The 27,580-nt window shown below is 41.6% G+C and overlaps 1 protein-coding gene across 2 annotated transcripts in view; it reads right to left on the bottom strand.

The window, feature by feature from the left end:
- CDK5RAP1 (CDK5 regulatory subunit associated protein 1) overlaps nt 1-27,580 on the bottom strand; it is an 83,642-nt gene extending 56,062 nt beyond the window's left edge. The window contains exons 1-12 of one of the 2 annotated variants that reach the window (XR_006300784.1): nt 27,456-27,566; nt 24,072-24,386; nt 20,967-21,070; nt 20,174-20,208; nt 19,073-19,173; nt 16,350-16,560; nt 14,559-14,679; nt 9,881-10,111; nt 8,146-8,243; nt 6,657-6,712; nt 4,459-4,589; nt 1,637-1,786 (exon numbers count right to left, since the gene is read on the bottom strand). Coding sequence is in view for 1 of the 2 variants with exons in the window: in XM_043602578.1 (XP_043458513.1) it covers nt 1,637-1,786; nt 4,459-4,589; nt 6,657-6,712; nt 8,146-8,243; nt 9,881-10,111; nt 14,559-14,679; nt 16,350-16,560; nt 19,073-19,173; nt 20,174-20,208; nt 20,967-21,070; nt 24,072-24,363 (1,530 nt within the window). In the remaining variant the exon portion in view is untranslated. Of the gene's footprint in view, nt 1-1,636; nt 1,787-4,458; nt 4,590-6,656; nt 6,713-8,145; nt 8,244-9,880; nt 10,112-14,558; nt 14,680-16,349; nt 16,561-19,072; nt 19,174-20,173; nt 20,209-20,966; nt 21,071-24,071; nt 24,387-27,455 lie in introns of both variants that reach the window. The other variant, XM_043602578.1, reaches the window with a different exon arrangement.

The raw sequence follows: 27,580 nt of genomic DNA, 5'->3' as shown, positions 1-27,580 counted from the left end.
GTGATTTTTTAAAAAGCCTGGCTGGCTCTGTTGGTAGAGCATACAACTTTTTGATCTCAGGGTTGTGGGTGAGCCCCACGTTGGGTGTAGAGATTACTTAAAAAATAAATAAATAAATAAATAAATAAATAAATAAATAAATAAATAAGATCTTGGGGCACCTGGATAGTTCAGTTGCTTAAGCGTCTGACTCTTGATTTCAGCTCAAGTCATGATCTCATGGTTTCTAAGATTGAGCCCCGCATCAGGCTCTGTGCTGACCGTGCAGAGCCTGCTTGGGATTCTCTCCCTCCCTCTCTCTCTCTGCCCTTTCCCCACTCACATGCATGCATGCACACACACTCTCTCTCTCAAAATAGATAAATAAACATTTTAAAAAATTAAAAAAGAAGGATTACAGACAAACTGATTCTGAAAACATACATATGATACTGCTTCCAGAAAGATGGAGCAGACATACTTTTCCTTAATCTTTCTCCTGCTAAGCACAAAAATATCTTTTAAGAATGAAGGAGAGAGGTGCCCGGGTGGCTCACTCGGTTAAGTGGCCAACTTCAGCTCGGGTCATGATCTCATGGTTCATGAGTTTGAGTCCCACATCTCTTCTGTTAGCACAGAGCCCGCTTTGGATCCTCTGTCCCCTTCTCTCTTTCTGTCCCTCCCCCACACTCTCTCACTCTCTCTCAAAAAAAAAACAAAAAAACAAAAAAACAAACAGAATGAAGGAAAAATCAAGACATTCTAAGATGAAGAAAAACAGAGAATCTGCTGCCAGAGTGTCTAAAAGCTGTCTAAACAGACAGGAAAAGATAAAAGAAGGAATCTTGGAATATCAGGAAGGAAAAAAAAACATAAAAACATGATTACCTATGTAGAAAATCCCAAAGAAACTGCCAAAACAACTCCTAAAACTATTGAGTTCAGCAAGGTCACAGAATACAAGATAAACATACAAAATTCAATTATTTCTGTACAATATAATGAACATCTGAAATAAAAATACAATAGCAACTAGCTATTTGCTATTGGAGCAAATAGATTAAAAAAAAAAAAGACATTTAGGTATAAATCTAACAAAATACATACATATAGGACCTGTACACTGAAAATTACAAAAACTCTGATAAATCAAAGATGATCTAAATAAAAGGGAGACATATTGTGTTTTAAAACACAAAAAACACTGGTGTGGGGGCGCCTGGGTGGCTTAGTCGGTTGGGCGGCCGACTTCGGCTCAGGTCATGATCTCGCGGTCCGTGAGTTCGAGCCCCGCGTCGGGCTCTGTGCTGACAGCTCAGAGCCTGGTGCCTGTTTCGGATTTTGTGTCTCCCTCTCTCTGGCCCTCCCCCATTCATGCTCTGTCTCTCTCTCTATCTCAAAAATAAATAAACGTTAAAAAAAAAAAGTTTAAAAAAAAAAACAAAAACACTGGTGTGCCTCTTGATCTGGGCTCAGGCCATGGTTCAAGCTCAGCATCCGGCCCTGCACTGACAGCGTGGAGCCTGCTTGGGATTCTCTCTCCCTCTCTCTCTCTGCCACTCCCCTGCATGCACTCTTTCTTTCTCTCTTTCTCTCTCAAAAATAAACTTTAAAAAACAAAACACAAAAATATATATGTATATACATATGACCTTACCCCCTCCACCAGCACTAGCTGGGTACAACCCACAGAGGCCATGTTGGCTTTTGTTGCTTCTTCTCGAAAGACAGTAATAAGTTCCTCCAAACGCCTTAATTTCACCTCTTCTGGAACATCATCTTTCAGCCTGTGATATGCCCTGGTTTTCTATAAAAATAAAGAGATGGAGGTCACCAAGGACTCATAGAATCCTTTTTTTACCCCCACTGAATCCATTCTTAAAGTACAGAGGACCAGGTTCATTCCACTTGTAAGTTACAGACATATGTACAAGAACCCAAGCCACACCAGGAGGGTTCTCTAGCTCTAAGAGCATTCTAAGACAAGAAGTTTACTATGCAATAAAGTCACATTTTTGTAAGGGTTAAATTCTAAATTTAGCACATGAAAATTGTAGACTCAAAATTGTTCTTGATGTATTTATAGGATACAAATATAAGCTTTAGACAAATGTAACATATACTAAATAACTCATGTACCAAGTTACTCAGCACCACTGTTTATAGATAAGACACAAGATGCAAAGCAACCTAAACATTTACCAATAGGTTGTTAGTAAATGAATTATGCTTTATCCACACAACGGAATACTGCACTACTGTAAAAAGACTGTGATAATTCCATATGTATTGATATGATTGCTTTCCAAAACATACTCTTAAAAAAAATAAGGTACAGATCAACATATAAATATGTTTATAAATACATGAAATATCTCTGTAAGTTTACAGAAGAAATTCCTAAGAGTGATGGCCTTCAGGGAAGGAAATGAAAAACCAGGCAACCTAGAAAGAAGGAAGAACAAGAACTTTTCATTGCATACTATTTTGAACTTTTGAATTTTTTAAAATGAACTCATATTACCTAGTCCAAAACATTTTTTAAAAGGAAATTTATCCTAGGGGCGCCTGGGTGGCTCAGTCAGTTGACCATCCAACTTCAGCTCAGGTCATCATCTCACAACACAGAGCCTGCTTCAGACCCTCTGTCTCCCTCTCTCTCTGCCCCTCCCTGACTGGTTCTCTTTCTCTTTCTCAAAATAAATAAATAAATTTCAAAAAAAAAAAAAGCACCTATAAAAAAAAAAGGAAATTTATCCTTGAAAAGCCTTTAAATTGTTTAAAATCATGGCATGCATACATGTGTGTATATGTGTGTGTACACACCTATTTTTTTTTTAAGGTTTTATGTACACAAGCTTATATAACACAGTTGGGAGAACCACTGAGATAGATAAAAGTATGGAATAAGAGGAAAACCTATACATCAAGTGTGGACATTTAAACCAACTGGCCTTTGAGACAACTACCAAATCCACAGAGGAAAATGGCGAATGGGTTTACTCTATTTTGTCTTATTAACAACAACTTGCCCCTATTGTGCATTTACCATTACCAAGCACTACTCTCATTTCACAGGTGAAAAGACCAAGGACCTTTCTCAAGATCACACAGTTATTAAGTGAGAAAGGTACAATTTGAGTGCTTGCTCTCATCCACTAGACGACTTCAATCTTTATAACCTTAATCCTAACCTAGAAATTAGATCCCAAAGTAAACACTCGTATTCAATGCCCATAAGATATGCTTCCACCACACAATGAAAACCCATTTCCCAACTCTAGCATTACAAAAAATTTGTCTTACATATTTATGTCCATGGAAGAGTAACAAAATGGAACCCAACATCTACTCTGAAGCTTCATCTCTGAAATAATTATGTAAGAGACCTAAATATATACAATGGCCTACTTACACTGCCTACAGAACACTAGGCAGTGGGCTTTAAAAGACATGAATTAGGGGGCGCCTGGGTGGCTCAGTCGGTTGGGCGGCCGACTTTGGCTCAGGTCATGATCTCACGGTCCGTGAGTTCGAGCCCCACGTCAGGCTCTGTGCTGACAGCTCAGAGCCTGGAGCCTGTTTCGGATTCTGTGTCTCCCTCTCTCTGACCCCCCCCCGTTCATGCTCTGTCTCTCTCTGTCTCAAAAATAAATAAACGTTAAAAAAAAAAAATTTTTTTTTTAATTAAAAAAAAATAAAAGACATGAATTAGGTTGGCTGACGGCAGCTGAATGACAGTGGTGGCGAAGATCATGAGTTCCATCATTCATCAATCAGCCCTCCTGATCGGCCATCCTCCTCAGCCTCCAGCCCAAACACAAGGAAAGACACCCCTGAGCTGACTGGAGGGATGAGGAATGACCCATGGAAATTCATCCCTACCATCAAGAAAATGGCAGCAGAACGGAACTATCCCCTCTCTGCAAGAAATACACATTACTCTCCCATTCCTTCCTTATATCCTTCTGCTTTGTTTTCCTGGAAATCTGTGTTACAGGAAAAACTCTAAAGTGGTATCAGTAGATTCACTTGGCCTACAAAAATGAAAACTAAAAATAGCTGAGGATGGCTAGGAGGGCAACAAAATGCATCTGTAAGACAAATCACATCTGTAAGTCAAAAACGTTCTGCATGTTGAGAAATTATTTTACCCTTATAAAGAGAACAGCGTCCCCCCTCCACAATGGCATCCCTCCCTTCATATTAAAATTCTAGACGATCTAAACATAATTTAAAATATTTTAATGAAGACAAATATTGTCACAACTGATCCACTTTCATCTCAAGTTGCTGAATTATACAAAATAGGCTGACTAGAAAAAAAAAAAGAATGAGTGGTAAGATCCTTGTAGCTTCTCAAGGACTGCTCTGCTGCCACTTTCTTTTCTTCCCAGTTGTCTACAATCAACCAGACACCGGTCAGGAATTCTGTCAGTGCCAGCACAGAAGTAGCTTCTCCCTCATCCCAGGGCTGACCTGTCTCATACTGTAGGCAAAGAGGAAGCCCATGTTATACTGAACTTCCCGAAGCAAAGACACCGTCTGGAGGTGATCTTCCTCTGTCTCACCACAAAAGCCAGCAATGAAATCGCTGCTGAGGCTCACACCTGCAACACATGACAAAAGACAACATGTCACTGCAGCTTATGTTCAAGAAAAGCCTTTCACTTGTGGGTTACAGAGAGAGAGACAGCAATTGTACACCTTCCTTGGAGTACAAAGTGACAGTCCATATGCAAGTGACAGAACAGTCACTATGGAGCGAGGCCTGCTTAACTACAATGTTACCATGGCAAAGCCTGGCTTCTCAGTCTATATTCCCCTCAGCACAAGAAAAGATATTTTTACTTCACATGTTGGATTTAGGGACACAGCAGGAACTCCACATTTTCAAACTGGTCCTGCTTTTAATGGTGAAAACTTTGCAATATCTCAGATAAACATATACTTTTGAAGCTAGTTTAACACAAAGTTTATTTAAGACCACAGAGGGGAACCTGGGTGGCTCAGTCGGTTAAGCGTCTGACTCTCCGTTTCAGTTCAGGTCATAATCTCCCGGTTTCGTGAGTTCAAGCCCTGCATCAGGCTCCGACAGTGCAGAGCCTGCTTGGGCCTCTCCCTCTCTTCCCCTCCCCTGCTCACGCTGTCTCTCTCTCAAAATAAATGAATAAACTTAAAAAAAAAATTTTTTTTTTAAACACCATATAGGGGCGCCTGGGTGGCGCAGTCGGTTAAGCATCCGACTTCAGCCAGGTCACGATCTCACGGTCCATGAGTTCGAGCCCCGCGTCAGGCTCTGGGCTGATGGCTCAGAGCCTGGAGCCTGTTTCCGATTCTGTGTCTCCTTCTCTCTCTGCCCCTCCCCCGTTCATGCTCTGTCTCTCTCTGTCCCAAAAATAAAGGTTGAAAAAATAAATAAATAAATAAATAAAATAAAGACCATATAAACAATAACTACTAGTTACTAAACAGTACTAAGTGCTATATTTTCCTATTTAATATATTTAATTATTCCAACAATCCAATAACATACTATCAACTCTATTTTTTTTTAAGTAAACTCCACACCACACATGAGGCTTGAATTCAAGACCCCCAAGATCAAGAGTCACTTACTCTACCGAATGAGGCAGACAGGTACCCCTTATTAACTTTATTTGATAGATGAGGAAACTGCAGCCCAGAAAGCCTCCACGCTATCCTGCCCCTCCAAAATGAAAAGTATTTATGCATAATACAAGTTAACAATAATTAGAAACTTGGAAACAAATGTAAACATTGTCAACCAAATCTAAATTAAAAGACTACTACAAAGTAATTCTATTAGAAGGGAAAAGAGAAAAAGAAGTTATGATAATAGGAAAGGAATTACCTCTAAGGACAGTTTTAAAGATATCAACTGTCCCCAAATCAGAACTAATGTAGACCATACCTGCCAGCTAACAAAGAAGGAACAAGGTCTCTCCCATATGTTCAGAAACACAAATACTGTAGAAAAGAAATCTCTGGGAGATCTGGGTGGTTCAGTTGGTTGGCGTCAGACTCATGATTTCGGCTCAGGTCGTGATCTCACGGTTCGTAAGATCGAGCCCCGTGTTGGGCTCTGTGCTGACAGTATGCAGCCTTGCTTGGGAGTCTCTCTTTCTCTCCTTCCCCTGCTTGCACACGGTCTCTCTCTCTCTCAAAATAAACAAATAGGAGCGCCTGGGTGGCTCAGTTGGTTAAGTGTCTGATTCTTGGTTTAGGCTCAGGTCATGATCTCACAGTTCATGGGTTCAAGCCCCACATCAGGCTTTGTGCTGATAGCCTGGAGCCTGCTTGGGATTCTGTCTCCCTCTCCCTCTGACCCTCCCCTGCTCGCTCTCTCTCCAAAATAAATAAACATTTAAAAAAAATTTTTAATAAAATAAAAATAAATAAAAAAAGAGAGAGAAATCTCTTTAGCATTGAGGCCACAAGCTAACACCTTTGAGTATATCTAGCAAGACAAGCCAATAAAAAACCAAAAAAGAGTAAAATAAAAGAAAGAGAAAAATGAAGAGGAGGAACGGAAGTATAGAAGGTAGTCCCTTTTTTTCATTAAGGTAGTACCACAGGTATTGCCTGCATCTGAAAAAAGCATTGTGGTCACTGGTACAGTAATGTGCTCAGCAGAATACATTTCTTAAATGTACCTGGAATAGATTCTCTGATATGATGAACTAACTCCACATAAGCTTCTCTTGAATATCTGCAAGAAGGAACAAAAAGAAAAGGCTTAGATGAACCAATCTTCTTTAAATGAATGCTGTAAAAACATAACATTATGCATTACCACATATAATCACTTCTTATCCACATAGGACAGTACAAGCGTAGGTTAAAGTATCCAGAACAGTCCTTTTGATGCTAATCCTGTAGTGTAACCTAATCTAGAGCCCATGATTCTTTAGTTCAAGAACATACATTATTTTAAATAGCCTTTTTAAAAATATAAATAAATAGCCTTTTATTTTTAAGGTTTATTTATTTTTGAGAGAGAGAGCGCGCGCGTGCGCCAGTAGGGGAGGGGCAGAAAGAGAGGAAGACACAGAATTTGAAACAGGCTCCAGGCTCTGAGCTGTCAGCATAGAGCCTGAAGTGGGGCTTGAACCCACAAAACGTGAGATCATGGCCTGAGCTGAAATTGGACACTTCACTGAGTGAGCCACCTGGGTGCCCCAATAGCCTTTGATTTAATAAGTGAAGACAGATAAATATTTAAGAGGATCTCTACGGGCACCTGGGTGGCTCAGTTGGTTAAGTGTCTGATTCTTGGTTTGGGCTCAGATCATGATCTCATAGTTCATGATATCAAGCCCTGTGTGGGGCTCTGCACTAACAGCATGGAGCCGGGAGCCTGCTTGGGATATTTTCTCTCTGTTTCTCTGTCTCTCTCTCTCTCTCTGTCTCTCTCTCTCTCCTTTTGTCCATCCCATGCCCCAGCGCACGCACTCTCTCAAAATAAATAAACTTTAAAAAAAAAAAAAAAAAAAAGGATCTCTAAAACTGTCAATGTGGAAAACAAGGCAAAGCACTAGTTCCACACAGCCTGCCATTTGTCACCTTATCCTTTCAGTCTTATCTCTACAGTACGTATTAGTCCCAAAGTAAGTGAACCAGAGACGCGTTTAAATTCTAACACTTTAAAAAACTTTTTTTAAGTTTATTTATTTATTTTGAGAGAGAGAGCGAACACACAAGTGGGGAAGGGGCAGAGAGAGACGAAGAGAAAGAATCCCAAGCAGGCTCCAACCACCAGTGCAGACCCTGATGGGGTGCTCAAACTCACGAACCGTGAGATCATGACCTGAGCCTAAGTCAGAAGCTTAAATGACTGAGCCACCCAGGCATCCCTGGCCTAAAAAACCTTAATGTTAAAAGGTAAAGGATTAATATCTCAAAGAGTGTGCCACACAGTAAATACTTAATAAAAAACATGCTAAACAAATGAGTGATCCAGTCCTTAGTCTATACTTAGGGAGTAAATAGAAACAGGTTATAATGTCCATGGGTTTATTCATATAACAAATATTGACTGAGCAGCTACTATGTGCTATACACTATGCTGGTTCTTAGACACTCTGTGGTCCTTAAGAAAACATGGAAAGGTGCAGGATGCTCCCTCCCCCAAGCAAGTCTGACCCCCTCCGCATGGCCTCCAATACACGGCTGCTTCCACTCTGGGCTGGTAGGTGGATCTGTTTACAGATGTTGTCTCTCTCATGAATCAGCTGCAGAACCTGATCCAACAGAACACATTAAAGGTCATCACAGTCTCACCAAAGAATCCTGCATAAAGGAATACCACCCCCACTGTTTCTTAATAGGCTGACTTTTTTTTTTTTTTAAGAACTTTAATGCTTTCTTTTTTTTTTAACATTTAGTTATTTTTGAGGGAGAAAGAGACAAAGTGTGAGCAGTGGCGGGGCCAAGAGAGACAGAGACACAGAACCCAAAGCAGACTCCAGGCTCTGAGCAGTCAGCACAGAGCCCAACGTGGGGCTCAAACTCACGAACCGTGAGATCATGACACGAGCTGAAGTCAGATGGTCAACCGACTAAGCCGCCCAGGTGCCCCTCTTAACAGGCTGATTAAACCAAACACATGAATTACCCAAATCCTTTACTTTTGCTCAAGCCATGTTGTCTGTCCCAGACATTTCCCCTGATGGCATCTCTGCTTTCAAAAAGTGAAGCAAGCAAGCAGAGGTCAGATTCAAGCCACGGGCTGACATGGACAAAAAGGAAAACTGGTATTTGTTTCATCTAACTTCCAAACTAATTAGCTACTTTAAAAGACACCATCAAGAAACTGGAACGAGGAAAAAATATCTGAAAAAATACACTGACAAAGGATTTGTATCAAGAATACATAAAAAAAGTTTTACAACTCAGTAAGAAGACAATCCAGTGAGAAAAAAGTAGCAATGGGGCAAAAAGACAGATGTTTCACCAAATAAAAAAAACTTTAAGGGGCGCCGCCGGGTGGCTCAGTCAGTCGGGCGTCTGACTCTGGCTCGGGTCATGAACTCGTGGTTCCTGAGTTCGAGCCCCGCATCAGGCTCTGTGCTGACAGCTGAGAGCCTGGAGCCTATTTCGGATTCTGTGTCTCCCTCTCTCTCTGCCCCTCCCTGACTTGTGCTCTGTCTCTCTGTATCTCAAAAATAAACAAACATTATTTAAAAAAAAAAAAAGTTTTTTAATTTTTAAAAAACTTTAAAAAAGGTTTCACATGTAGGCTATACATTCTATGCTTTATTAAAGCACTTGGTAAATACCTTCCATACAATATACCTATTTCTCAACCCCCCCAAAAAGCAGGAGGTTATTATTAACCTCATTTTACAGACGAAGAGGACAAGATGAAACAGTCATACCTACTAATAAAGCAAGGGAAGAGCTAGGATTTAACTCACATCTTGTCACAGGCCAAAGTCTGGACTGTTTCCCACTGCAACATATCGCCTCCTTTTCTGTCCTTCCCATAAAATCTTGTAATAAAACCTCTCTCCGAAGAGTCCTCATGGTCCCAGGTGACCTTAACTTCCCAGAATATCAGTCCTATCTCTATACTTGCGGTGAGCACAGCATAACATAAAACTTGCCAAAATCACTATGTTGTACACCTGAAACTATACATCATATATAGTGTGTCAACTATACATCAATCCCCAAAAAAAAATATTTTTTTTTTTTAATATATCACTCCTATCTCTACCCCAACACTGGTGGACTTTAACTCTGGTGGAATCAAAGGGCAATACACCACAAGATCCCCTGATCAAGATTCAAGGACTGCTGTATCCCACTGGGTCCAGCCTTTGGCAAGCTTACACATACTGATAACAGCTTGGCACGGTTCACTGTTGATACTCACCTCATCAGGAAAGTCTTTGGGGTGGGGAGAAGTGAAACGGATCCTCATTTCAGGATCTACTCTGGAGACGTGATCCAGAAGGTGAGCAAAACGAAGGCCTCCTTGCTTGGGTTTATAGTTGGTGGAGAAGCCACGGCTGAGGTTGGTAGACACTGCATTGTTGAACTGGACCTCTGAACTGTCCCGAAAACTATTAACATTCTGACCAAGGAGTGTCACTTCTTTCAGCCCCTGAGAAAGGGAAAGTGAATATATTGGAAGCAATTTAAAACTTTTTTGGTAGTTTCATGCAAATCACTAATTGATATTAGTTCAACCCACCTAGAGCCATTCATAAATGTATTCTACTCTGTATTTTAACCCAGTAATTTCGTATTTGGGCATCTTGTCTGAAGAACTGAACTTCAGAATAAAACTTTACAAGAGCACCTGGGTGGTTCAATCAGTTAAGCATCCAACAACGGCTCAGGTCATGATCTCATGGTTCGTGGGCTCGAGCCTTGCGTCAGGCTCTGTGCTGACAGCTCAGAGCCTGAAGCCTATTTCGGGTTCTGTGTCTCCCTCTCTCTCTGCCCCTCCCCTGTTTGCACTGTCTCTCTCTCTCTCTCTCAAAAATAAACCTTAAAAGAACTTTTTAATTTTTAGAAAAATAAAATCTTACATAAAAATTAATCTCCAAAGCATTTTTCAGAATAGCAAAAACCTGGATGAAATTCAATAATGGTAATAATGGTTAATCTATAGCACTATAAATCAAATTATGACACCACTCTGCCAGTTGAATATTATATAATCACTGCCCATAAAGTATTCTTCCCAAAGTATTTAGTCTAAATTGAATTAAGCTTTTACATTTAACTTCCAGTTTATCAGAATTCAGAGGAATATTTTAAATGACAACATTAAGAAGCAATCAGACAAATCCAGATGTATCTGATCTCTTCAAAAACTTAATGTATCATTTAAAGCAAACAAAAAAAAATGAAATTAAGAGAGAATGAAAAAATATAAAAAACAACAAATAAAACCACAAAGTTTGACTGGATCTTAGTTTGAAAATAAAAAAGCAGTAAGATATTCTTGGGGTGCCTGGATGGCTCAATAGATTAAGCATCCAACTCTTGATTTTGGCTCAGGTCATGATCTCAAGGTTATGAGATTAAGCCCCATGTCTGGCTCCACACTGGAGCCTGCTTAAGACTCTCTCTCTCTCCCTCTACCACTCATACTCTCTAAAAATAAATACATACATACATACATACATATTTTTGGACAATTAAGAAATTTTGAGGGGCATCTGGTTGGCTGAGTTTTTTTTTTTTAATTTTTTTTTTTTTTTAATGTTTATTTATTTTTGAGACAGAGCATGAATGGGGGAGGGTCAGAGAGAGGGAGACACAGAATCTGAAACAGGCTCCAGGCTCTGAGCTGGCAGCACAGAGCCCGATGCGGGGCTCGAACTCATGGACTGTGAGATCATGACCTGAGCCGAAGTCGGACGCTTAACCAACTGAGCCACCCAGGCGCCCCTGGTTGGCTGAGTTATAAGAGCATGTGACTCTTGATCTCAGGATCGTGAGTTCAAGCCCCACATTAGGTGAAGAGATTACTTAAAAATAAACAAATAAACTTTAAAAAAGAGAAATTCTGAATATGAGTTACATATCATATAATATTAGTTGTTCAATTTTCTACATGTAATAATGGTATTATGAATGGAAAAACTCCTATTCTGAGAAGATGCATACTGAAATATACAGGGTTAAGAAGCCTGATATCTACAACTCAGCCTTGAAATGTTTCAAAAAACATATATTTATGCATATATAAAGACAGGAAGATAAAGCAAATATGACAAGTTTATTAACTGTACTTACTGTACTAGACTTTCAAATTATCTGTTTGAAAACTTGCATTATAAAACTTCACTAAGAAAAAAAAGTTGCTATAAATAGACTATTTTTTTAACTTTATTTTGATGCAATTTCAAACTTACAGAAAAATTACAAGAATAGTAAAAAGAACTCCCATATACTCTTTGCCCAGGTTCACGGTTAACACTGCACACCATCTGCTTATCATTCACATGCTCACACTCAGATACACCCTCTCTCTGCACATACACATGCAAGCACATATTTTTCTGAGCCTTCTGAGAACAAGTTACAAACAACATGCTCTTTTGCCCCTAAATATCCACATACTATAAATCAAATTTTTAACAACGGTCCAAATAATGTCCTTTGTAACTTTTTTTAATTTGGTTTAACAATGGCATGACTAAGGGAGTGCCTTAATATTAGAGGTGACTAAACAATAATATTATATATTAATATTACAATATTATATATTTATTTATTAACAATATCATATATTTATATATAAACAATTAACATTAATACTACATATTAATATTATATTATAAAAATATATATATAAAACTAAGGAAAATACACACACATATAAAAAGATATTAACAAGGGCGCCTGGTTCAGTCTGTTAAGCATCCAACTCTTGGTTTCGGCTCAGGTCGTGATCTCGAGGTTCATGAGTTCGAGCCCCATGTCAGGCTCTGTACTGATGACGTGGAGCCTGCTTGGGATTCTCTCTCCCTCTCTCTCTGCCTTCCCTGCTCACACACTCTGTCTCTCTCAAAATAAATACACAAATTTGAAAAATAAATAAATAAAATAAATAAACAGAATGTCTCTATCCTGAAGACTTCTGCTACGGTGGGAGAGGTGGAAGGGGAGAAGGAGACAACTGGAGACCAGGAAGCACTTGCAGAGGTGGGGTATGGAGAGCAGCCAGGGACCAAACAGGGAATTGAGAACTAAGGGATGGAGATGAGAAGAGAGCACTGCCAGACTGTAAGAAGAAACTGCTGACTAAAAACTGGAGCAGAGGCTAGCCTCCCACAGTTCCCGAGCCAAGCAAGTAAGGAAACAGGGAGACTCTAATGAAAGAAAAGCTCCATATTCCCACCTACTGTCTTCTTTTTCAGGGCTAGCAGATCCAGGCCTAGAGTTGGGGGGGGAGACAAGCTCCCAATAGCAGGAAAATAGCAATTATCTCCCCTCTGGCCTCTGATGGGATTCACTACCCTCATCTGTTCTCTGTCCCTCAACTAGTGAGCTGGCTCTGTGATAAAATGAACAAGAGATTTGGGAGGTTTCCTAGAATGGACAGATAAAGCATTCTCTGAAAATTTACTGGGAGCCAGGTAGTTTAAAGCATTTAAACTGGGGTGTCTGGGTGGCTCAGTCAGTTAAGTGTTTAACTCTTGATTTTAACTCAGGTCATGATTTCACAATTCATGAGACTGAGCCCCATGTGGGGCTCTGCGCCAACAGCCCAGAGCCTGCTTGGGATTCTCTCTCTCCCTTTCTCTCTCTGCCCCTCCCCCACGCCCTCTTGGGTGCGTGTGCGCTCTCGTTCTCTCTCTCTCCCTCTCAACATAAGTAAACAAACATTAAAAAAGTTTTTAACTATGGGGGGGCTCAGTCAGTAGAGCATGTGACTTTTCTAATTTGAGAGTGAGAGTGACAGAGAGACAGAGAGAGAGAAAGAGAGAGAGAGAGAGAGAGAGAGAGAGAGAGAGAGAGAGAATCTTAAGCAGTCTCCATGCCCAGCATGGAGCCCAATGTGAGGGACTCAATCCCACAACCCTGGGATCATGACCTGGGCCAAAATCAAGAGTCTGATGTTTAACCGACTCAACCACCTAGGCGCCCCAAAAATGTGACTCTTGATCTTGGAGTTGGGAGTTTGAGCCCCATGCTGGGTATGGAGATTACTTTAAAAACAAAACAAAACTGGGGCGCCTGGGTGGCTTGGTCGGTTAAGCGCCCGACTTCGGCTCAGGTCATGATCTCACAGTCCGTGGGTTCGAGCCCTGCGTCGGGCTCTGTGCTGACAGCTTAGAGCCTGGAGCCTGCTTCGGATTCTGTGTCTCCTTCTCTCTCTCTGCCCCTCCCCTGTTCATGCTCTCTGTCTCAAAAATAAATAAATGTTAAAAAAAAAATAATTAAAAACAAACCAAAACAAAAAACCATTTAAATTAGGACAATCCTTCCAATAACCCAGAATGGAAGTTACTATTTTATCTTCTTTTCATAGATTAAGAAACTGTGTTTAAAAGAAGATAGTTAGGGGGCACCTGGGTGGCTCAGTGGGTTAAGCATCTGACTCCTGATTTCGTCTCAGGTCATGATCTCATAGTTTGTGAGTCTGAGTCTGGCATCAGGCTCTGCACTGACAGTGTGGAGCCTGCTTGGGATTCTCTCTCTCTCCCTTTCTCCGCCTCTCCCCTGCTCACACTCTGTCTCTCTCTCTCAAAATAAATGAACAAAACTTAAGAAGAAATTTTTTTCATAAATAACTAAAAGAAGATAGTTACATGACCTGTGCCAGGGCACTAAACCAGAGAATGGTGCAGCCAGAATTCACACTCAGTCATCTGACTGTAAACTCATGCTCTCTCCATTCCACTGCGCTGCCTCTGAAGCAAACTTCACATGGGCAGCAAATCAAAGATGTTCAGCCAAGTATTTCTTCCTGGCCAGGTATGGTTCTAAACTTCTACAGTTCGGAGACAGCACAGGAAGCAAAACTAGAAAGGTTGTCCTCATTCTCCTAAAAACACACTTATAAGATGAAAGCCAACAGAACTTTTCACCTGCTCAGAAAGCTTCCTCACTTCCTCTAGAATGGAAGCAACAGGCCGACTCCTCTCCCGGCCACGAGTGAAAGGGACGATGCAGTAGCTGCACATATTGTCACAGCCTCGCATGATAGACCTGGGGGAAAAGCACCAAAACTTAGTAAGAGGAATGGGACACCTGCTCCCACCCAAGGAGCAGGTCAGAGCTCCCTAGACGTTATCCTTTGGCTCTGAATCCTCTTGGCACCATATTCACACTGGACCAGTCTGAGACATTTTTAAGGCAGACATTTTTTATCTTTAAAAACTAGTATCTAAGCACATGATACAAACCACATTGCAACTGGTAGATACAGCACTTACCCTGAGGGAGCACAGTGGTGAGGGAAAGGGTGCAGATGTACCAGGAGTATACCCCATAAATAGAAAACGTTTGAACTTTTTACATCTACACCAGAAAAATATATATATTATGAAGTGTGTATGGGGAGGAGAAACTTCAGATTTCTTTTTTCTTTTTTTTTTTTAAGTTTATTTTTGCAGAGAGAGAGAAAAAAAGCACAAATAGGGGAGGGGCAGAGAGAGAGGGAGACACAGAATCCAAAGCAGGCTCCAGGTTCTGAGCTGTCAGCACAGAGCCTGACACGGGGCTTGAACTCATGGACAGCGAGATTATGACCTGAGCCGAAGTTAGACACTCAACCGACTGAGCCACCCAGGCGCCCCTGAGAAACTTCAGATTTAAAACAGGAATTCATAGTTCTCACTCATTCCTGATCCAACTATTAGGTTTCTAAGTTAAATCACTCTCTTCCATTTGCATCCTGTATATGAAAACATTAATTTACCTTAAGGAAATAATTATGAGTATCAAAGATGTTCACTGAAGAACTGTTAAATAAATATTAGCTATTGTTTTTATTAAGCTTTCCAAGAAGTGTGGGATAGCCATTAAAATGACAGAGGTTGACAAACTTTCTATAAGAAACAGACAGTAAATATTTCAGGCTTCGCAGACCACACGGTCTGTGTCACAATTACTCAATTCTGCTACTGTAATGGCAAAACCAGCCACAGATGATATATAAACAAATGGTAAGGCTATATTTCAGTAACTTCATTTACAAAAAACAGGCTGTAATTTTTTTTTTTGCCAATTTGCCAATCTCTGTTATAGAAAATTTAATTACATAAAATTAAAATATTTCACCATTTAAAGTAAGGTTATAAAACCAAGTACATCAAGAGCCCATTTTTACAACTAAACACAGGCACAAAGCATACACACACAGGAAAGGACAGGAGTAATATAGCAAAATGATAACAGTGTTCATCATTAGGTGGTTGGAATATAGGTGACTCTTACTTTCCTCTTTATGTTTTTCTTTTTATCTTTTCCACGTATTCTTCAACAAATATGAACTATTTTGTCACCAGATTTTACTACTTTTTTTCAGTTAAAGTTCAGAGGAGGAAAAAAAGGAATAGGAAAGCTGAAGATATTTTCTTAAGTAAAAAATTAGAATACAGAAAGAATGGTAGGAAAGATCCCATATTACATGTATGAATAGATATGGAAAGAACACTCCTAAAAGGACTATACAAGAAACTACTAACATGGCTGCCTCTGAGGTGGCCTACAAGACCGGGGAGAAGAGATGTGAAGGAGTCTGACTTTATCAGTGTTTTGTTTTTTATGTTTTGTCCTATATGCATGTATTAATTTGCTTTAATGGGGCAAAATTAACATTATTTCAAGAGTGAGAAAGGAGAAGTTCACTCCCTGTCTCTTGGGCAGTGTCTTACACGAAGGCTGATGTAGCACTGGGGCTTGTCTGGACTGGCATGACATCAGCATAGGTCTCATCCAGAGAGAGCAGCACATTGGCAGCTTGTTGACCTGACTCGGCAACAGCCAGCAGCCGAGGAAGGTCCCGATAGGCATCTGGACCAGCCAAAATATCCACCATTTTCTCTCTGTTGAGGATCTCCTCCTTCAATCTCTCAGCCATGCAGCCTGAGGAAGGAAAACAAAGTAAGTACCCATTCACAAATGCATCTGGTCTCGTGGTTTCTTCTCAGTACACATTACCTCCAGCTACATTCAGAGACCAGGGCACAGAAACTTCTCTAAGAGTTTAGCATCATCATTCCCCAAATTTGCCCAATACTTCCATAGCACTGGAACCTGCATCTTCCTATATGAGAAAACCAAAGGAAGCAAGCAACTAAAGAAATCAATTAAATGCTCAGAAAAAAATTAAACCATCATCCAGGGGCACCTGGGTGGCTCAGTCAGTTAAGGGTCTGACTCTTGATTTCTTCGGTTGAAGTCATGATCTCATGGTTTCATGAGTTTGAGCCTCTCATCGGGCTCACTGCTGTCAGCACAGAGCCCGCTTTAGATCTTCTGTCCTCCCTCAATCTGCCCCTCCCTCTCTCCCTCTCTCAAAAATAAACATTAAAAAAAAACCAAAAAAACCTATTCTTGGTTATACACCTATGTTCATAGCAGTATCATTCACAATAGCCAAAAGGCAGAAGCAACCCTAGTGTCCATCAACAGATATAGTGTATACATAAAATGGAACGTTATTCAGCCTTAAAAAAGGAAGGAAATTCTGATATAGGCTACAATATGGATGAATCTTGAAGACATTGTGCTAAATGAAATAAGCCACTCACAAAAGGACAGGTATTCCATGATTCCACTTGTATGAGTTACCGAGAATAATCAAATTCATAGAGGCAGAAAGTACAATGGTAAGTTGCCAGGAGCAAGGGAAATGGGAAGTTATTTAATGGGTAGAGAGATGCAGTTGGGGAAGATGAAAAAGTTCTGGAAATGGATGGTGGCGATGGTTGTACAACAATATGAATAAACTTGAAGCCACTGAACTGTACATTTTAAAAAAGGGCTCAAATGATAAATTTCATGTTACCTATATTTTACCACAATAAAAAACAAAGTATTGGGGGGGATTTCTGAAATTCCTAACAAAGATATAGCCAGGGGCTTCTATAATGAAGGAACTGAAATGAAACAAAACATTTCAGGGGCACCTGGATGGGCTTAGTTAGATCAGCGTCCAACTTCAGCTCAAGTCATGATCTCTCAGTTCGTGGGTTTGAGCCCCGCATCGGGTTCTATGCTGACAGGTCAGAGCCTAGAGCCTATGTGGGATTCTGTGCCACCTTCTTTGTCTGTCCCTCCCCAGCTCACACTCAGTCTCTGTCTCTCAAAAATACATAAACATTAAAAAATAAAAAATAAAAAAAGAAACAAAACATTTCAGCTAATCCTTCCATCCTCCTATGTCACTTAGTACATTAATCTGTATAACAGGATATGCTCCAACTATGTTTTGACCCATCAAGAGGAATTAATTTAATCATTCCACAATGGACAGCCAATTTTAAAGTTAAATACATTAACTAAATTCTGGGACCAAGAGGGTACAGAATATTCATTTTTGAGATATGCTTTCCAGCTATCTAGATCAGAGCTGTCCAACAGAACTTCCTCAAATGATAGAAATATTCTTTATCTGTGCTGTCCAAAATGGTAGCCACTAGTCAAGTGTGACTACTGAGAAGTCAATATGTGGCTAGTGAGAGTGAAAAAGTAAATTTTAATATTATTTAATTTTAGCTAAATTTAAATAACCACATGTGGCTAGCGGCTACCATACTGGTCAGTGCAGATCTAGATCCTCACTTGGCTCTACTTCAGGAGTCAAGACGAAAGGTGCCTACACTCTAAATTCATGCCGTTCCTTCAGACGCCAAACTCTCTCCTATCCATAACTCTGCCACCATCAGCCCCATTAAACTCTAACAAGGACAGACCATATTCTGAGTACCCATGACTTCAAGGCACTATGAAAAGCCCTTTTTGAGCTTTAGCTTATTTCATGCTACAGCCTTTGACATCAAATACAAAAGTTACATGGGATGCATGACATTTCTTCAAACGCTGGGAATCCAGCATCTAACAGAAACCCTAGCATACAAAGCTACATGAAGGGGCACCTGGGTGCTCGTCACTTGAGCATCCGACTCTTGATCTCAGCTCAGGTCACGATCTCAGACCTGATCTCATGAGACCTGTGCTCGTGAGACCTGTGATCTCATGAGCACAGAGCCTGCTTGGGATTCTCTCTTTCCCTCCCCCCCTCTGCCCCTCCCCAATTTGCACGTGTATGCACGATCTCTCTCAAAATAAACAAATAAACTTTAAAAAAAAAAATTTCAGGGCACCTGGGTGGCTCAGTTGGTTATGCATCTGACTTCAGCTCAGGTCATGATCTCACAGCTTGTGAGTTCAAGCCTTGCATCGTGCTCTCGTGCTGACAACCCAGACCCTGGAGCCTGCTTCAGATTCTGTGTCTCCGCCTCTCTCTGTCCCTCCCCTGCTTGCACACTGTCTTTCTCTCCCCAAAAATCAATAAACATAAAAAAAAAATTTTTTTTTTTAATTTTCATGGAGCCCAAGTATCAAAACACAAAATCTCCAAATTACCGGATACCTAGAATCCCAATCCTCAGAGGCACTCGGGAGCGGAGCCGTTTTGTCTTCAGGGCTTTAAGCTGATGTAAACGATTCCAGATGGTCTGTTCAGCCTTCTCCCTACAAAGATCAAAAGAGGTATAACTGAACCTGAAAATCAACTATACCACAAGCTAAAAGAGTGGGGCAACGGAAATAAAATCAAAAGAAACTTCAACCCTTTAAATGACTATCTACCTTTTAAGTTAAGGGAAGACAGGCAGGGAGCCAACTGAAGAAGCACCACTTGCTACAATTCACCATTCCCACAATGACACCCTTCCTGCATATCTCCACACCTGACAAGCCTTTACGGCAAACTCAGAATCTACTTCACAAAGCCTCATACAGAGTCTGCCCGCCCTTTAACTGCCTTATAACTATACTTTGCCCTATACTTAGCAACTTCTCTTTTATTGTTTGATTTTTTTATATAGTGCTTTCTGCCAGATGTTAGAGCTATTTGTGTCTCTGCTTTAGTTCCCATATCAGACTAAGCTCCTTAAAGCAAGGCTCCATGGAGGAGGGTTCATTTCTGAATCTCCCAAAGCCATCTAGTTCAGTGTCTTACAGCAGAAACACCCCCAACAAAAATGCTGGATTCCATTAACACTACGGAAACACTAACACAAATGTGCCTTATACACAGAAACAAAGTAAGAAACAGAATATGTTTACTTCCGATGGATGCCACCCATCTCCATTCAGAAGAACCCTGTCCCCGGCCACTGACTGCACCCTAACCCTCATGATGCTACATCCTAAACAAGTGCCATTACCTGCAAAAGAAACCTTAGGAAAAGCTGGGTGCCTCAACATACTCCTCATCTATGAAATGGGTTTGATTATAGCACCTACCCCATAGGGTGGTTGTGAGAATTAAATCAGTGTATGTATAGTGCTCAGCACGAGACAGGATACGCAGCACGTGCTCGGCAAATGTCAGCCCAGTTCCATCGCTGCTATCTCCCATGTTGTAAAACTGCAAGTCCACTGACTCATCTCCACAGGTAGGCCGGCCTGGCACTGCTAACTCTGACACAAAACACGTTCGCTCTCTAGGTAAAGAACAAACTCCCACCTGATAGAACATGTGACAAGGAGGATCACATCAGCCTGAGTGGAAAAATGGGAAAAAAAGGGAAAATTACAATCTCTGAAATCTGCCTTGTAGAATCACTACCCACAGCTTTTTCTTTCCTATTATTCCTACTACTGTGGTAAAAACATACATAAAATTTACCATTTTAACCATTTGTAAGCGTACAGTTCAGGAACATTAAGTACATTCACACTATTGTGCAATCATTACCACCATCAAGCTCCAGAATCATTTCATGTTCCCCAACTAAATCTCCTCTGTTGGGTTCAGAGATTAAACACCAACTCCTCCATTCCCCTAGACCTCACACAGCCCATTTTTAACCTAGATCCTTGCCTAAAAATGAGTACCACCATAAAAGTTTCAAAAATAACCAGAACAAAAATACACCTTAGTCCCATGCTACACACTTTACTCAAGGAAACCCACTCTCACCAGGCCATACCCTGTTTCTAAAGCTGTATCTAAGTCCTGGCACAGGGGCGCCTGGGTGGCTCAGTTGGTTAAGCGTCCGACTTCAGCTCAGGTCATGATCTCATGGTCCGTGAGTTCGAGCCCTGCGTCGGGCTCTGTGCTGACAGCTCAGAGCCTGGAGCCTGCTTTGGATTCTGTGTCTCCCTCTCTCTCTGACCCTCCCCCATTCATGCTCTGTCTCTCTCTGTCTCAAAAATAAATAAACATTAAAAAAATAAAAATTAAAAAAATAAGTCCTGGCACAAATGCAGAGTCTCATCCAGGCCCAGGAAACAAGGGAAGCAGAAAACCCACATACCTCTTGGAGGTTCCTGGTGCGCAGGTAGCCACTCTTCTGTAAGACAGACCAGGCTATCTCTGTGTCATTCACATTCATCTGACAGCCATAGGTCTCCAGGTAGACTGCAATGAGAGGAGGATTCCACAGTAGGCAGACTAAAAGGGACCGTATGTCTCAAAAGGTCTCTTTCCCAAATGCCCCAGAAACATCTGAAGCAACCAGTTATCCAAGTCCCCTGTTGCCTCAATTCTAAGATACCATTAACTGCCAGAGGTACCGCCAAATTAACAACAGCCTTTCAGAACGAAAGAAATACTGCAATACATACATACATAATTACAGGCCATGTCCTTTAAAATACAGGGAAACATGCACCTGAGAATCAAGGCAACGTGGTTGTAAAAACAGAAAAGGGAGGACTAGCTGATAGTGTTGATTATCAACTTAGGGGGAAAAAATTTTTTTTAAGTAGGCTCTATGCCCAGTGTGGAGCCCAACACAGGGCTTGAACTCACAACCCGGAGATCAAGACCTGAGCTGAGATCAAGAGTCAGAGGCTAAACCAAGTGAACCGCCCAGGCGCCCCCAAAATAAATTTAAATCCATTACACTCCTCCTTCTCAAAACAAGGTTCTCCAACTTCTGAAAATAACAACAATGGCAGGAGGGTACACAAAGCCACAAAATAAAAATGAGGTAACTTCCTACTACAAACAAACTACAAACTACAAACATACATCTCAAATGAAAGCAAGATTGTGGCACCTGGTTGGCTCAGTCAGCAGAGCATGGGACTCTTGATCCCCAGGTGTAAGTTTGAGCCCCAGGTTGAAGTAGAGCCCACAATGAAGTAGAGATTACTTAAAAATAAAACCTTTAAAAAAAAAAAAAAAAAAAGGATGGCTGTATTATGACATAAAACACATCTGCATAAAGCTTCTTTTTTAATGTTTATTTATTTGAGAGACAGAAAGCATGTGAGCAAGCGTGCAGGAGAGGCAGAGAGAAAAAGAGAATCCAAAGCAGGCTCTGCACTGTGAACACAGGGTCCAACACAGGTCTCAATCTCGCAAACCATGAAATCATGACCTGAGCTGGAATCATGAGTCGGATACTTAACCAGCTGAGCCACCCAAAGCTTTCACAACATCAAAGGGTGCCTGGGTGGCTCAGTCCATTAAGCGGTTAAGCATCAGACCCTTGGTTGCGGCTTACGTAATGATTTCACGGTTCATGAGAAAGCATGGGGCCTGCTTGGGATTCTCTCTCTCTTCCTCCCTCTCTGCCCCTCTCCTGGCTGCACTCTCTCTCTCAAAATAAATAAACTTAAAAGAAAAATAGGAACATCAATTTCACACTCTGGCAAGCCCTTTCAAACTAAATTCCTCTATCAACCCCTGTCCCCACCGGCAATCTTTAATCCACAGACCCAAATAAAGTCAAAATGAAGTTAAAAGTTGATGACAAAAAATCCTATGAAAACCAACAGAAAACAGCAGTAATTTATAAAAGAAAAAAACATCAGGTTTTGGGCTTTTTTTAATGCTCTTTGGCTCACTTTCCTTGTCTAAAAAAAGAGGACTAGTGGGTGTGTGGGTGGCTCAGCAGGTTGAGGCTCAGGTCATGACCTGACTTTGGCTCAGGTCATGATCTCACAGTTCCTGGGTTTGAGCTACATTGGGCTGTGTGTTGACAGCTTGGAGCCTGCTTCAGATCCTCTGTCTCCCTCTCTCTCTGCCCCTCCCCCACTTGTGCTCGCTCTCTCAAAAATCAGTAAACATTTAAAAAGAAAAAAATTTAAAAAAAGACTACAAAATACCTAGCAGGAGTCATAAGATGTACACACTCCTTGATTTACTAATTCAAATCCTTGATATTTACTCTGAAAAAAAAGGTCTTAGAATATATACACCCACTTATATGTATATGTATGTGTGTATATATACAAAGATACATATTATAGCATTACTTATAAAAACTTTTGAAACAACCTAATGTCCTACTATAGGGAACAGGTACATCATAGTACAGCACAATGTAATATTTTGTACCAATTTTTAAAAATTTGATTATGAAGACTGCAGTATTTAGAAAAGTGTCAAATGAAAACATCAAGTTACAAATGATTTGTGCTATATGATTGCAACAAAATCTTTAAGAATTATGGAAGGAGGGGCACCTGGGTGGCTCAGTTAAGCACCCAGCTCTTGATCTGGCTCAGGTCATGATCTCACAGTTTGTGGGACAGAGCCCCCATCGGGCTCTGCGCTAACAGCATGGAGTCTGCTTGAGATTCTCTCTTTCCCTCTCTCTCTCTGCCCCTGCCCTGTTCACACACACACACTTTCTCTTTCTTTCTCTCTCTCTCTCTCTCAAAATAAACAACCAAACAAATATTTAAACATTTGGAAAAAAAAGAATTATAGAAGGAAATATTTTTTTTGAAACAGAGCAAAGGGGGAGAGATCTGGTTGCCCTTCAATGTCTCTTCAAACTTGTTTTTTATTTTTTCAAACTTTTTTTTTAAAAGGCATTTTGGGACACCTGGGTGGCTCAGTTGGTTAAGCGTCTGGTTATGATCTCGCGGTTTGTGAGTTCAAGCCCTGCATCAGGCTCTCTGGTCAGCAAAGAGCCAGCTTTGGATCCTCTGTCTCCCTCTCTCTCTGCCTCTCCCCGACTGGTTCTCTCTCTCCCTGTCTCTCTGTCTCTCCCAATAAACTGCAGAAAAAAGAAAAAGAAAAAAGGAAAAGGTATTTTAACTGACTGCATAGTGTGTCTCAGAAAACCTTTACTGAAGCATAAAAAGTGAATTTCTACAGCACCAATAGTGAAAGGTGCCTTATGACTTAAGGCGATCTAAAAATCAGAACAGAGACTATAGGGTTTCCAAAAGTAACCAAAGAGAGGACTCCCCAGGACTTCCACCCCCAGTCACATGGACCAAAAGTATGAGTTTCTTTATATTAACGTTACTTGATAAAGTCTGACAATTCCATAAGCCAGCAGCCTTCCCATACTATTAACCCTGCAGAGCCAGGTCTGCAATAAAAGAACAATTAAGAATCAAGAATGCGGGAAAGGAGCAAAGCAGAAGTCCAAAGAGAAAAGAAAAATAAAACCAACCTTTTCTCTGCCTCCCAGAAAGTTCATCCACTGTGAGATAGGGGGGTGGGTCCTCCACGTCAGGCTTCTCTTGAGGATCTAAAGCACTTCTTAAAAAATGCTGAAAAGTCGGGCCAGCAGCCAGCCTAGAGCTGAAATCCTTCCGAACTCCATTTTCCTGCTGCCTCTCTGGACTGGGACATGTGGTGCCGTGGACACTACTCTGTGCCCTGCAGGTCCTGAGCAGCAGCCAGGACACAGAAGCCAAGGGGCCCCATCTCTGTGCTTGCAGGACACACTGTAAAGGATGCATGGCACTAAACCAACAGCCAAAGTCTGCAAAAGAAGAACAGGTATCACCAATGTTTACTAACACGACATATAGGGCAACGCTATAAGCACTTCCAGTGTGTTAATACATTTAATACACAAAAACCCAAGAAGATACTCTTAATAGTATCCCTATTTTACAGGTTAAAAACAAAAAACAAACAAACAAAAAAAAAACTGGGGCAACTTACCCAAGATCACACAAAGGGGTGCCAGAGATAAGATAGATACAAATCCAGGCAATTTTCAAAACAAAAGGGTAGTAGAGAGATGAGATGGTGTGACAAAATAACAAAGTAGCACCTTGTGCTAGGAACAGTTTCAAGGGCTTTCCATGTAATAACGCATTAAATCTTCACAGCAATCCTTGGCAAAATAGACAGTAGACACCATTGTTACCCCATTCAGAGATGAGGAAACAGACATAGAGAGGCTAAGGAACTTACCTAAGCTCCACCTAAGCAACAGAGCCAGGACTCAAATGAAGGTCTATAGGACTACAAAGCCGGCGCTCCTAGCCACCTTGCTACAATGCCTGTTTCTATGAAAACCACTGTCTGAAGGCATCTTCCTTTGAGTTCCTTCAAATGGTAAGTATCTAACATGAGGCACCATGTCTGATCAGTGACTCCTCCCACCCTCCAAGAATCTCAAATTGCTGCCTTCAAAGTTCCTACCCAGGCCCTCTCACACACAGCTGGGGGGATGGAATATTGCAAATCTTTATACAGGATGATTTGCCACTTTCCATGAAAATTACACAAACACTTTCACCAAGCAGTTCCATTCCTAGATATTTATCCTACAGATACAGTCTTACATATACAAAATGCCCCAGGTATAAAGATATTCAATGCAGCAGTGTTTCTAATAGCAAAGGAATGGAAAAGATCTAAATGCCATCAAAAGGGAACTAGTTAAATAAGACATGGTACATCCTTACAATGGAATAAAATGCAACTGTTGGAAAGTAAGGCTGAATCTATACATGACAAAAACAAGGAAGCACAGTGTTCAATAGTACCTATAACATGCTGTACTTTAATCTGTGGGGGAAGGAAGGCAAGAATATTAAGGTACACACTTATAAATGAACATAGTATCTACAGAATGCCTAAGAAACAGTGGTTGCGGGCACCTGGGTGGCTCAGTTGGTTGAGTGTCCGACTTCAGCTCAGGTCATGATCTCACTGTCCGTGAGTTCGAGCCCTGGGTCAGGCTCTGTGCTGACAGCTCAGAGCGTGGAGCCTGCTTTGGATTCTGTGTCTCCCTCTCTCTCCGTCCCTCCCCCATTCGCTCTCTTTCCTTCAAAAATAAATAAACATTAAAAAAAAAAATTTTTTTTATTTTTTATTTTTTTTAATTTTTTTTTTTTCAACGTTTATTTATTTTTGGGACAGAGAGAGACAGAGCATGAACGGGGGAGGGGCAGAGAGAGAGGGAGACACAGAGTCGGAAACAGGCTCCAGGCTCTGAGCCATCAGCCCAGAGCCCGATGTGGGGCTCGAACTCACAGACCGCGAGATCGTGACCTGGCTGAAGTCGGACGCTTAACCGACTGCGCCACCCAGGCGCCCCTTTTTTTTTTTTTTTTTTTTTAAATTTAAAAAAAATTTTTTTTTTTTAAAGAAACAGTGGATGCCTCCCAGGAAGTAACCTAGATGACTCAAAGTATGAGATGGAGACATTCTTTCTACCACATGTCCTTAACGGACTTCAGACCCCTTCAGGGTCTCCAGCCTGACTGCCTCACTCCAGTCATACCAGACATTTCTGTACTGATCTTCACTAGCTTCTAGGCTTTTATACACACTGTTCTCTCTGCCCAGTATATCTTCTATATACTTACTGAGCCAACTCCTATGCTTTTACATCTGTTTCCTCCTAGAAGCCTGTATCCTCAAAGTCTAGGCTGGGGTCCTCCTCTGGGTTCCCGAAGCCTCCTTCTAATCTCTATCTCAAGACTCATCACACTCTGCTGTTAATTACTACTTACACTTCTGCCATCCCTTACAGGCAGACAGGTTCCTAAAAGCAGGGAACAAATCTCATTCATTTCTACATTCTCAGCATCTCCCATTCAGTAACTGACTCCTGGCAGGAGCCGTACATGTAAAATGAGCAGATGTGTGGCCGATGACCTCTCTCACTTGATCACCTGCCATATAGGCCACCCGCACTTTAGGCAGGAGCAATGCTAAGCTACATTCAAGTATCAGAGAACAGCAGTCTTTTAGAGAGAGCTTTAAAGTCACTCTTTTCTGCCCCTTACTTGTTGTGTGACCTTGGGCAAGCCAAATTCCCATCTCTGAGCTGCCAATTCCACACCTGTAAAATAAGGATTAAAAGCAGTACCTGTGTCCCAGAGGTGTTGTGACAATTAAAGAAATATTAAAAACCCAACTTGGCTTACAGTAAGTCTTCAATAACTGCACATTTGCAGCCCACACTCCCTTTCCTGGGAGGTACAGAGCAATACAGTTAAGAGCATGAGCTCTGGAGTCGTAGTCTGACCCACATGCTGCCTAGCCAGGTAACCTTGGGCACCTGGGGTGCTTCTTAAACTCGGAGGGCTTCCACTTCTTAATAGTACCCATCTCTTCGAATGCTGGGGGGATCAAATGTGATAACGCAAGCAAAATGTCTGCAGAACACAATGTAGGGGCTGGGGGGGCGGGGCTCAAAAACTGGTAGTCGCCAATAACGTTAAGACGGCAACCTCACTTCAACAAAAGTGAACATAAACGATAAACATCCCAAACATTTTCTTGGGTGGTTACCAGGCTTCAGGCGCGGTGCTTAGCCCTTCCCATGGATTACAGTATTTAATCCTCACAGCAGCAGCGTAGAGCAGGTTCCATCATCCCCGCTTCACAGGTGAAGAGGCTAACGCTCGGGGGCAAGGAGGGGTGACTTGCCCAAGGTCACAGGCGAGCAGGCAGCGGAGCTGGGGCGCGAACCCCGACAGCCTGACTCCAGGGCCCGCGCCACCTCCCTTTGAACGCCGCGCACCTGCGGGGCCCCGCCGCCCTCCTGCCCCAAACACGGGCCACCTCCGCCGCCCCGGCCGCTCACCTCCCGCAGCCCGAAAACACAGCAACCGGCAACAGGAGCTGCCCTCAGGCGGCCTGGACCCCCACCTCCGCCTTCCGCCGCCGCGGAGTGCGCGCACAAGCGACTTCCGGTCCGCCTCGGCTTCC

Source organism: Prionailurus bengalensis, chromosome A3 (assembly GCF_016509475.1).
Source record: "Prionailurus bengalensis isolate Pbe53 chromosome A3, Fcat_Pben_1.1_paternal_pri, whole genome shotgun sequence".
NCBI classification, from domain to species: domain Eukaryota; kingdom Metazoa; phylum Chordata; class Mammalia; order Carnivora; family Felidae; genus Prionailurus; species Prionailurus bengalensis.
The sequence above is the reverse complement of the archived record's forward strand: the minus strand, read 5'-3'. Positions and strand labels throughout refer to the sequence as shown.